The sequence below is a fragment of the Eutrigla gurnardus genome, assembly GCF_963514095.1.
Source record: "Eutrigla gurnardus genome assembly, chromosome: 23".
Classification (NCBI taxonomy): domain Eukaryota; kingdom Metazoa; phylum Chordata; class Actinopteri; order Perciformes; family Triglidae; genus Eutrigla; species Eutrigla gurnardus.
Window position 1 is genome coordinate 18,626,738 of NC_139934.1, and position 12,836 is coordinate 18,639,573.

A 12,836-nucleotide genomic window follows, 5' to 3' on the forward strand; every position below is an offset into this window, starting at 1 on the left:
TGATCGTAATTTTTCATTACACAGATGTCAGCCAGTTGATTGTGTGTGTGTGTGTGTGTGTGTGTGTGTGTGTGTGTGTATGTATGTGTGTGTTTGTTTGAGCTGCACATTATTAGATACTGCACAAGGCTCAGTTTTGTGCAGAGGTGTGTGTGAGAGTGTATTCTGGGTCTCAGCGTCACCGTGTCCTACATTTCTTCTCCCCATCTCTCTCCCTTCACATACATTAATTCACACGCTCAAGCACACACAGGAAACAGGCTAGTGGATGGCGGCTTTGTGCTCGGTAGGTGTGTGTGTGTGTGACTGGACAGGAGTGACCCAGATCACAGCAGCACCTTGGATTCATCTTAAAGCTTCCTCAGCATCCTTCTCATTTTTATCCTGATGCTGAATGGACCTGCATTTACATATCATCTTGTCTTCTGACACTCGAAGCGCTTTACTTCACTCCATGTCAACGTTCACCCATTCACACACACACACACACACACACACACACACACACACACACACACATCGTATAATGCTTTTACATTTTAAGATCATATCCGATTGATTTTAAAAGTGAACTGAAATTAAAACTATTTTTGTGAAGAAGCCCGTCTTGTATAGCCCTGCTGCTTGTTTGGACTTCTACACTTTTGTTGTCAACATTGTAATAACGGAACACTTAAATGGGATTGACTTTTCTGCAGTGATGGCGGGTTAGAGTTAGGGTGAGTTTTGACAGTGGGCTCTACTGACTAGTGTTTGATGTGTAGGTTGTGACAACATTAGCGATAGACCTTTATTTGACCTGTCACCTTGTCAGATGAATGTTGGTAAAACCTCCTTAAAAAACTACAGTGTCCATAATCCTTAGCCTAACAACGGCTTCCTCCATCCACAAAGCCTGACCTGACAACTGAATCCAACATCATATTTACCCCAAGCAGCTTCTCTACTGTCTCACTAATACTTTAAACAGTTTGACCGATCAGCACCTTCATTTTAATCCACCTCTTTTCTTTTGATCCGTCCCTGCTTCCACCGGGGCATTTCCCCCTCCTGCTCCCGTTACCATGTTTTGGTGCGAGAGTGAGGGACAGTAACGTAAGAGATGAAGCGAGAGGAGAGACAAAGACAAAACAAGAAAGGTGAACCATGAGGAGGAAAAGGGATTAAAAGATGAAAGCTGTTGAAGATGTGAAAGCCAGACAGGCAGAGAGACAGACAATGTAGAGCGATTGTCCTACAAAAAGAGAAGAACCATAAGTATTGGGACAGTCCACCACCTTTACCGTAACTATAACATAACTATAGTAGAGGTTGTGTTTATTGAGCGTACTTATGGAAAAGTGGTCAAATTGAGCAGCAGAGTCATAATCTGACAAGTTGAAGGTATAAATAGGACAAAAGTAAAAAGACAGAGAGAGGCAGAGACAAGAGGTCTAAACTCTATCTCACATTGCCCTTAAGGGACTTTGTGTGTGACATCACTCCTTCCGAAGTAAACACACGCACACACAGTCTCCGTCGCCACGACGCCCACTCGCCACAGCAACAGGACTGGGTGGAGGGGGCAACCGCAAAACACACACACATGTATGCACACAATCGCTGAATAATAGGAAATGATTGCAAACCCTATAAGAGCTGATGTAGAAGGAGACACGCTCGAAAACTTGTCTTTCCGATCTTTAGCAGCTTGTAATCCTGAGGGATGAGTGTTAAGATCCCTCTGCAGGGAGTGTGTGTGTGTGTGTGTGTGTGTGTGTGTGTGTGTGTGTGTGTGTGTGTGTGTGTGTGTGTGTGTTTTAATCATGTCTCCTCTCTCCTTACAGCTGGCCTACTGTGTGGTGCAGTTTATGGAGAAAGATGCTACAGTGACTGAATACGTAAGACTGTGTTTCATTATTGTACCCACTACAACATACCTGGTGATCAAATGTAAAGGATGATTCATTAGTTCACTGTAGTTTGGCCTTCACTGCCATCCACTCAGTGAACCGCTCTGATGTGGAACCGTGGTGACATGGCTGCGAAGAAGTCAGATGTGTCATCTCAAAGCTGCAATGTTGGCTCACATGTCTACTTGTAGAAGGTATGGCAGGTACTGACAAACCTACAGACAGTCTGTAGCTCCAATCATCTCCCAATTCAGAGGATGCATCCTTCAGAGGATGAGTCTTTCAGAGGATGCGTCCTTCATGGGCGACCGGCTCCTTTGAAGACAGAGGTCTGTGCTTTACTGCACTGGAGTCAGGGTGGGTCTGTCCAATGTGAACATGTCTTCCTACTAACACATTGTTTACATAATAAAGGAACGGGTTTACTAGCTAGGTTATGATCTTAGATTATTTCTCAGCATCAAGTGTAGAGCCAGCATTGCTAGGTAGCAAGCATAGACATAGTGTCCCAATTCAGTGGCCGCGTCCTTCGGAGGACGCATCCTTTGAAGACCACCAAACAGTCTGGCCTGCAGATCATTTCCTGTTTGCGTCACCTTTGCCGCTCCCATCACCAAGCAACCTGCTGGGGTTGCCAATAATAATTCCAAGTTGATTCAAATTCAATCGTCACTATGATTCTAAGGATATGGTTAGGTAGTGAAGGATCCAATAATGGGATCCTCTGAATCCAAGATGGCTGCATTTCTGGGTTGCATTTTCAACCGTTGTGACTCATGCAGTCTTCAATGTAGCCTCGGGAGGATGCGGCCACTGATCTGGGACACAGCTTCTGTAACATTTGGTTCCATTGAAGTGTTTTGGTTCGCTCTCACTGCTCCCATGAACCCTTCCGGGATCAGCACGAAGGGGTTTTTTAGTGAAACGGTTTGATAAAGCCATTGTCCACTACCTGCTCAGCACCAAACCACATGAACATAGTGAAGCATTAAGCAGATAAAGAGCTCCTTTTCTCCCTCAATTATATTTGTCTTGCATTTTCCACATAATCAGAAACATGACTTCTAATGAATGCTCTGTGTCTGGTGAGTAAGTAAGCTACTTTTTGCAAGCTTGTTTGCTATGTCAATATTATAAGATGATAATATGTCAATATATTTATTTATATGTTTGTTTCCAAATATTACTGCTTTTAAATGAATGAACCCCCAGGTCAGCAGGAGTTACTGGAATAAATAACTTGGAAAACAAATTTGTATCCAAATTGTCTGTTTTCAAACATCTATCTAAAATACTGACTCATCACCAATGTTTACAATCTGTGCATTTACAATTGTGTGTACAATTGTATCATAACTGATTGAAATGATGGATAAAACTTCCAAAATTAGACTAATAATAATAAGTACTAACAATCTGAATTCATCACATTACTATCAAATATTCCAATCAATGTCAGTCCTGTAAGTTGTCCACCAACGTAAACTCATCCGGTCTGAAGTTGAGTTCTTCATCTGCAGCATCAGTACAGTCAAACTCCCACTCAGTACAATGTTAATGACATATTTCTTAATGCACAGGCCAGAGTATGAATATGAGTTGATGGAGATGGCTGCCAGCCAGCTACCCTGCAGCTTAATGGTTGTACAGTTTTTTTGTATTAATGTGCTTCATATTTTCTCCCCAGATAATCAGAGGGCTGCTCAAATACTGGCCAAAAACCTGCACACAGAAAGAGGTGAGACAATAATACGACGCTGCTGTTTCTTGTAGGATTCTATATAGCGAGATGTTCCTTGAAGCGTCTCAATGTACACTTCTGGGAGTCGTATGAATGTGTGTTCTGTCTTCCATGCATGGATGATGAATGTGTGTGTCTGCGTGTTCAGGTGATGTTCCTGGGGGAGATTGAGGAGATCCTGGATGTGATCGAGCCATCTCAGTTCATCCGGGTCCAGGAGCCCCTCTTCAAACAGATTGCAGCCTGTATCTCCAGCCCTCACTTCCAGGTAAACTTGCTGTCTGAATGTATAGTGAGATTATATAGTGGATTCAAACTAGCCATCGACAACCAGCGATATCCTTGCATAGATGCTTTGTAGTTCCTGATGCACCAATGGCATCACCTCGTCCAGATCAGTACGTTGTTTTTGCCTGATTGGCCCAATTTGTAATTGTATTTATTTAAACATGGACAATGCAATTCACGGCAGCGTCTCTTAGAAGTCTGGATGCTGGTGAGAATCCGGTGTTTCAGAGCTAACGTCAGGACTGTTTACTTGTTGCTAAATCCGACTGCAAAGTATAATTTGATCAGGTCATCCACTGCAGACATACACGGCAAGTGAGTTATTTTCTCGAAAATGTATGATTTTTTTTATGAAGTTTTTTTTTAATTTCTAAAGTTTTCTCAGAATATTGCCCCCTCCCCATCTCTGTTTTTTAAAATGTTTTTTAACCTAAAATGTCTTTAATACACCGTCATATGATTGAGATAAATCTATGAAAAAAATATATTTAATGTGAGTAGAGCATCGTAACACAAATGGTCTCAAAGTACTTTTTATAATAGTACAATTTATTTATTTATAAATTTGGTTAAATACGGTTATCGTTGCCACATTGACAATGGCAACTTTTACTGCTCCTGCTTTACCTTTGACAATAAAAGCCTTGGAAAGACATATACGCTGAATCATTGGTTACCAGGGGAACTTAAATTACACCAAATCAGCCTCTATACTTCGATATGTTCCTCTACATGGTCCTCTAGCCCTCTACATGTTCCTCTAGTCCTCTACATGTTCCTCTAGTCCTCTACATAGTCCTCTACATGTTCCTCTAGTCCTCTACATAGTCCTCTACATGTTCCTCTAGTCCTCTACATAGTCCTCTACATGTTCCTCTAGTCCTCTACATGGTCCTCTAGCCCTCTACATGTTCCTCTAGTCCTCTACATAGTCCTCTACATGTTCCTCTAGTCCTCTACATAGTCCTCTACATGTTCCTCTAGTCCTCTACATGGTCCTCTAGCCCTCTACATGTTCCTCTAGTCCTCTACATGTTCCTCTAGTCCTCTACATAGTCCTCTACATGGTCCTCTAGCCCTCTACATGTTCCTCTAGTCCTCTACATGTTCCTCTAGTCCTCTACATATTCCTCTACATGTTCCTCTAGTCCTCTACATAGTCCTCTACATGTTCCTCTAGTCCTCTACAGGTTCCTCTAGTCCTCTACATGTTCCTCTAGTCCTCCACATGTTCCTCTAGTCCTCTACATAGTCCTCTACATGTTCCTCTAGTCCTCTACAGGTTCCTCTAGTCCTCTACATGTTCCTCTAGTCCTCTACATGTTCCTCTAGTCCTCTACATAGTCCTCTACATGTTCCTCTAGTCCTCTACAGGTTCCTCTAGTCCTCTACATGTTCCTCTAGTCCTCCACATGTTCCTCTATTCCTCTACATAGTCCTCCACATGTTCCTCTAGTCTTCTACATGTTCCTCTAGTCCTCTACATGGTCCTCTAGTCCTCTACATGTTCCTCTAGTCCTCTACATGTTCCTCTAGTCCTCTACATAGTCCTCTACATATTCCTCTAGTCCTCTACATAGTCCTCCACATGTTCCTCTAGTCTTCTACATGGTCCTCTAGTCCTCTACATAGTCCTCTACATGTTCCTATAGTCTTCTACATAGTCCTCTACATGTTCCCCTAGTCCTCTACATAGTCCTCTACATAGTCTTCTAGTCTTCGACATAGTCCTCTACATGTTCCTCTAGTCTCATACATAGTCCTCTAGTCTTCTACATAGTCCTCAGATGTTCCTCTAGACTTGTACATAGTCCTCTACATGTTCCTCTAGACTTCTACATAGTCCTCTACATGTTCCTCTAGACTTCTACATAGTCCTCTATAGAGTCCTCTTTATAAAGGACTATGGATAACCCTGTGTGTCTGATGTAGGTAGCGGAGCGGGCTCTTTACTTCTGGAACAATGAGTATATCCTCAGTCTGATCGAGGAGAACTGTCAAGTCATCCTGCCGCTGGTATTCGCCACCCTCTACAGAGTCTCCAAGGAGCACTGGAACCAGTCAGTGACACACACACACACACTCAAATACACACACAAACACACACATAACTAATATATATATATATGTATATATATATATATATATAGATAAATGTTTACTACGTCCACTTCTCATTTCCAGTCTATGATTCCAATACAACAACACAAAAAGTAAGAAGCTAAACGATTAGCATTCGAGCCAACTATCTATGAGGAACACATGTTCCTCATAGATAGTTGGCTCGATAGTCCAGGCAACATGTTCCGTTGTCAGTGGGTTCATTTCTCCCCAAAACACACACTTTTCAAACCTCTATCAGCTGACCCATAATGCCATGGGGCTTCATCATCTTTTCACTTTGTCTCTTCAGGACCATCGTGTCTCTTATCTACAATGTGCTGAAGACCTTCATGGAGATGAACAGCAAGTTGTTTGATGAACTCACTGCCTCCTACAAAGTGGAGAAGCAGAAGTGAGTATGACTCACCCTCTCTCTCTCTCTCTCTCTCTCTCTCTCTCTCTCTCTCTCTCTCTCTCTGTGTCTGTGCGTGTGTGTGCATGTGTGTGTGGGCTTGTGTCACTGGATACAACAGTGACAAGAACAGGGAGAAATAGATGGCTCTTAAGTCATTAGTCGTCAGTATTTGTTCCATTATCCATAACATTCCATGTGAAATTGCAAGTATGCACTGCTGAGGTAATCTGTTCAACATGGTCACATCATGATTCCACTCATTCATACCCTGTTGCATACTCTAGATACTTGGTATTGTTCATACACAAAACATATAGGAGGAGTTCAACATTGTTCAGAAGTGAATATTAATATCAGTGTCATGTCTATGAGTTGATGAGGGAGTTAGTCAGGCCCTGTTTAACCAGCCTGGCTCTATGCTTATTATTATTACCCCTGTAAAGCTGACTGCCTGACATGCTCTGTGTTGTTGGATTTAACCATGAAGGTACCTTCAGTGCCCCCCCTAAAACTGCATGTTGAATGTTTCCTTTTGCATGTTTGAATGACATTGATACATTGAAGAGTTGTAACTTTACTCTTCTATTAACCCATCAACCTGATGTGATAGATTGTTTCAAGGCTGCATCTCTTGTCTACATTAAGAACATAGGAGAAGACCTATTCTACTGGCGGCCCACGGGCCAAATCCAGCCCGACACTCAACCTACTAATGTAAAACCTGCAGGGAAAAAATAATTTTACCACAATAAATCTCCCATTTTTTATCGCAGGGACATTGAAATATAACATAACAACGTCTTTTCTATATCTATGATCCTTTTCTATATCTATGATCCTTTCCTATATCTATGATCCTTTTCTATATCTATGATCCTTTTCTATATCTATGATCCTTAGTTCTCTACTCTCCACAAGTAGGAGAGTGAGTTACTATGGTTACGTGCACGCTCACTTGGTTTTTATAGCAGCCTCAATCTAACTTATCATGACGAGGGCAGGAGGCTATTTCCTGACTTTATCCAAAAGTTTAGGCCATTTGTTTTCATTTACAATAGATTTTCAGAATCCCTCATATTTGTTCCCCACTTTAAAACCACGATCAGGATCATAGATCTTTATTCTGTTTTGAAGACTACTACTCATCCTGTATTCAGGGTCCCGGGGGGCTGGAGCCCAGCTTGATATCTGTATAGTGGTTTATGTCAGAAATGCTACCTGAAGACAAAAAGGCCAGAAAGTCCCATCGATCTGATTATTTCGTTTATGCTCAAATTACTAATAGCACCTGAAGTTCACACAACACAACTGTCTGAGTCATTTGATCTGTTCAAACCACACAATGTCCCGTCTCGTAGTCGGGTTGTGGTTTTTACAATAAAAGACTTTTCTTCCCCGATGTCACCAAACAAAGTTGTGCTTGTTGATGTTGTCACGCTTGTTGACTAAAGCGCCACACACCGCTGTTTCCCCAATCTGACACTGTGTTTAATTCATGTGCAACACAGCACACAAAGTTAGCAGCAAGCCCTCCTCTTCATGGTTCCCCCTCAACATGTCTCGACAGACCCCCAGCTAATCCAGACGTTTAGCCTGCTTCATATTTGGAATTCGTCTGCGATGCATCAGCAAGCTCGTCTTCCAACAGCTCACACAGCTTGGTTCCGTTTTGTTTGTTCTTTTATTCATCTTTTCCTTTCTCTACTAATTTATAGGCTACTATTCCATCACCCTGCCCTGTAGGGACTACAGGTGGAAAACTGCAATTTGCTACAACCTGGCATAATGCATATTTTCTTGTTGTGCATTGTCCCTGTCTTGAAATAAACCAAATTATCTGACATACCTGTTGTTCGAGCTACAGAATGTTACAATGGGACACGCCGGTTATTCCATTCTACAGTATGTCTTTGATATACGGTCTGCTCTACTAAATCACTTCTGGGAACTTTTGTGGAAATGTTGTGTTTCTTATGTCAGTTGAAACCTGTTACTGGGGTCTAACAGCGTTTCTCTCTCCCCCCCCTTCCTGCCTCTCTAGGGAGCTGAAACGAGAGCGGGAGCGTGCCGATCTCTGGCGAGGCCTGGAGGAGCACCAGGACCGCCGCATGCAGATTCTCACTGATGCTGCCAGGAACCAGCGCAACCTCCAGGAGCGAGGCGAGCGAGGGGACCCGCCTTCGTCCCCACAGATGGCTCACTCCGACCAGCCCGAGACCAAACCTAGCGGGGCCTCTTCTTCCTCCTCCGGAGCCGGGGAGAGCGCCACCTAGGTGCTGCTCCACAAAGATGGGATAGCACGGGGGTTAGGGAACAGGGAGAAGATGTGAGGTTGATGGTGAAAATGTTGGGAGAGAAAAGGTACAAAACAAATCCACTTTTTATCTCGTATCAGTGAGAATGTGGCAACTCAGTGATCCGAGGTAAAATGGCACCTTGTTTTCTGACAGAGCTGTGTGAAACTGCTGTACACTCATCATGTTGCAGATCAGAAGATGAATATTGTCCAAAAGTGCAGACTATGGCTGGTTTATTAAACTGCAGGTCAGTATCCAAACTTGGTAGCTGGCCTGCTTCAAATCAGCCTCAAAATCAGAGATGGGATTTCTCTTTCTCTCAGTCAGAGTCTGTACTCTGGCCTCGTATTTACCTTTTGGTCAGAGATGCTTATTTCATGTGTGGATAGCACAATGCATTCATAAACAAAAGAAGCAATTTCACACAACAATGTGCCACACAAACCAGACACACACACACACACACACACACTGACGCAGGTACATATTTACTGTAAATATGAGAACACAGGTCAAACAAATCTCACATACTCACACTCAATTGATGCTTCAAAATATTTAAATAGTAGTTTTTTTTTAACACACACACACACACACACACAAACTGGTTCTGGCGCTAATTATTCCCATTCTGTCGGACAAGCCTGAAGTCTCTCAAGGTTAAATAGCCACTGATGAAGATGATGATAATGATATAAAGTACAATACTGTTCCTTCTTCTTACTTGTTACTCTACTACTACTACTCTACTCTACTCTAAGTACTACTGATGATGACGATGATGATAATGTTTTTATATATATACATATGTCTGGATATTTCTGTAGTGTATAATGGGAGAAACACTAGTGTAGCAGACACCGTGAGGGGGAAGGCCAGCTGGAATTCGGAATTCACATCACATGTAAACTGTAAGAGGCCATAATGTGGGTGCTGAAATTCAGCGGACTTCCCCTTTAACAGACCTTAAAAAGGGGAGGAATGAACTGGATTGGTGGTGGCTGTTTTTATTTTATTTTGAAATCTGGGTTGTTATTGGTGTGTTGGCTGTATTTCAAAAGGGGTATTTCGTTAAAATCCCCAAACATTCCATGTTTCAAGATTCTGCCTTATTGTGTTTGTTTAAAGGTGCCCTGTGGAGCTTTCTAGTAAACAAGAACACATAGATTTACATTCAGCTTCCCTCACCACAACACACTGGGACTCATTCCTGAAACGTTCATCTGGGAGGACATTTACACACAAATCAACTATGATATCATCGTAGCGTGAGGATGTTCATGAATGCCAATCAATCGTAAACCGACAGCTCGCTCATGCTGGTCACCAATTATCAGAAACTCTGCCCTTGCAGCACCATATAAGGAGGTGATGGTTACTATGGGGAGGTGCACCCGTCGACCTGTTGACATGACGCAAGCAAAGAAAGAGGCAGAGAAAAGCTTTCCCACTCAGAAATCTGGCACTCAAATACTATATGAAACAACAGCAAGTCTAACAGGTCGGTGGCTGAGGAGGAACACACAAGGCACACTCCTACTTTACAACAGCGCCATATCAATTCAATAAAACGTGGAGCTGAGGACAGAGATAATGTTCTTCTGATAGTAGTGGTGAGACAGGGACGGAGGGAGGTGACTGATGCCGTCAGCGCCGTGTCCTCTGATGAAAGATCCATCTGAGAAGTCAAAAGAATATGGTTTAAAATGTTGTGAATTATGATTATCCAACACGTAGGATATTAAATCCATTAAATCAACCCATTCACATTTTTTAAGAAACCTAATCAGAAGTTTAAATATGCAAATTGTCCACTCATTTGGCTGATTGTGTTATATATTTCTAATCTTTTGTCATGTTTACATGTTTTAAACCCATCTGCTTATTGTGAAATCTCAGCGCACAGAGGCAGCAGGAGATGTTGGTAGCTCTGAAACACATGTAATGTCCCTCGGCCAACAGGTCCGATCACGTTTCATGACTGAGGCCCGCTGTGTGGCCTGGAGGCTCGTGTTAAATGCATTTCATTCCTCAGAAAAAGCCAATTTTTACAAAAATATTTGAACTCTTGCATTGTTTACAGCCATGTTTACCATTTTACTGCCTTTGTTGGCATATTGCTCAGTTTCATTGCACAAACCGCCACCAATAGGTGACCATTGGAATAGCACATGATTACATGTGAACCCTTGTGCGGAATACAACCATAATGGGGACCTGCTCATAAAAACATGACTCCATAGTGCTCGTGGTCAGAAACTCACAGGGTTCCTTTAATGTTGATGAGGCACACAGTGATCTTTTTTTGGGGGTTAAAAGTTGAACAAATTGACTTATTTGCTCGTTTCCGAACCCCCAGTTTCGAACCAAAAATCTATCCAAGGAGACTAGTAAACCCCACCCAACACACAGGTTACTGGAGGACAGATGAAGCGCACCACAGGTGTTTCAGACCAAAAGAAAAACCCAGTGATCCAGTTGGATTTCTGAACCTGGAGTGTCTGTTGCTTTAGGATCAGCAGACCTGAAAAAATCTGTTTGTTCTTGTCAGATCAGAGTGATGGGATAAAGAGAGGGGGAAAACTGAAAAAATACTTTAGCAATATTTTCATTCTTTCAGGATAATATGTGTGTTTTTAGGGGGTTAAACAGGAAGTGGGTGTCACACTCAAATGTTTACCCCCACTCTTGTTTTTTCTCCTGTTGCGTCCTCGATATTCACATTGTCTTAAAGGTACTTTCTGTGTATATTTATTTAATGAACAATTCTTTTGCTTTGTAATTATGTTGTTTTTCTTTCATGGTTTTTGTACGATTTTGCTCATTTTGTGGAAAACTGATATTGATGCTATTTATTTTGTATTTGATGATGACGGTCAGGTTGTGTGTGTGTGTGTGTGTGTGTGTGTGTGTGTGTTAGTGTGTATCCAGTGAGTGAATCGGTGAGCAGGAGATGTGTGTAGACAGAGTGATAGAGAATGAGAGAAAATGCTTCTCTTTGGTTCTTTTTTTCTCTCTCTCCTTCTCTCCTTCCTGAGAGACAGGGTTTGAATCCGAATGTATCGTAAAAAATGGATTGATTGTTTTTTGAAGCTACCTGGCTTCATCACCAAACATTCAAAAACCTTTCAGACCAGCAGCTTTTCGAATCACGCCTGAGTCAACAAGGTATTGAAATCCATTTGAGTTGCGGCTCTCTGATTGTCATTTCACGTTTTATTGAGCTGTTAATGATTTAGCATTTCCAGCTAAAGTCGTGCGTCTTGCACCTGGCTCTGTTCCAGATGTTTCACAATGCTTTAAGTTGGTTTGGCTTGTTATGGTGCTTTCAAGCTGCAGCCACGCCTAATCTGACGTGGCTTCTTTCAACAAAAGAGCTTGCAGCTTTCAAATATTCAAGCAGCTTCACATTTCATTTAATTTGCATCCAACATCCAGGTTATAACTTCAAATGCAGTGTCAGTCAATCCAAATATCACCAAGTTAGTCCAAGGAAGTGAGTTGTTGAGTTTGGAAACAGTATGGTCATCATGGTCTTCATCAGGAGGTGGCGTCACTTGGTTGTCCTGGATATGCCTTAGTCACTAAGTGACTGAATGTATCATCACATGATGGCTCCTGAGCCATCTCCATGACAACTGAGCAAAGTACTATTATAGTTGTGTCAGCTGTGTCCCAATTCAGCGACCTGAAGACTGTGAAGGCCGAACCGTTGCGTTTGACAAGAAAGAGCGTAGAAGAGGTAAATAACCTTACCCGATTAAAAATGGAGCCTGAGATCCTATTTGAATCTGCTTCACGATATATTTCAGGCTCAGAGTGTATTCTGCTTCATCTCCTGCTGCTGATCCACTCACAGGCGCCATGTTGAGGAGAATCCAATCGTCACCGGTGCAAAATGAATGAACTGGATGAATGAATGAATCGGGACACAGCTAGAATTACACATGTGCTAGTGGTTCCCAATCCCCCAGAACAAACAAACCCCTTTGACCTTTGTGTGAAAATTAGCTGCAAGCAGTTTAACCAAAGAGTGTTTTTACTCCTCAAATAGTTTTGATTGATCCTATAACTCTCCAGTATTTGGCAAGAAAAGCGCG

At 42.2% G+C, this 12,836-nt stretch overlaps 1 protein-coding gene across 1 annotated transcript in view; it reads left to right on the top strand.

Annotated features, from left to right (window-relative positions):
- The window catches only part of ppp2r5b (protein phosphatase 2, regulatory subunit B', beta), a 58,980-nt gene extending 49,824 nt beyond the window's left edge, over positions 1–9,156 (top strand). Inside the window, exons 8-13 of the mRNA XM_084003724.1 lie at positions 1,827–1,880; positions 3,580–3,630; positions 3,782–3,901; positions 5,854–5,981; positions 6,335–6,436; positions 8,481–9,156. Coding sequence (XP_083859850.1) covers positions 1,827–1,880; positions 3,580–3,630; positions 3,782–3,901; positions 5,854–5,981; positions 6,335–6,436; positions 8,481–8,712 — 687 coding nt within the window. The 3' untranslated portion in view covers positions 8,713–9,156. The remainder of the gene's footprint in view (positions 1–1,826; positions 1,881–3,579; positions 3,631–3,781; positions 3,902–5,853; positions 5,982–6,334; positions 6,437–8,480) is intronic.
- The last annotated feature ends 3,680 nt before the right edge of the window (positions 9,157–12,836 follow it).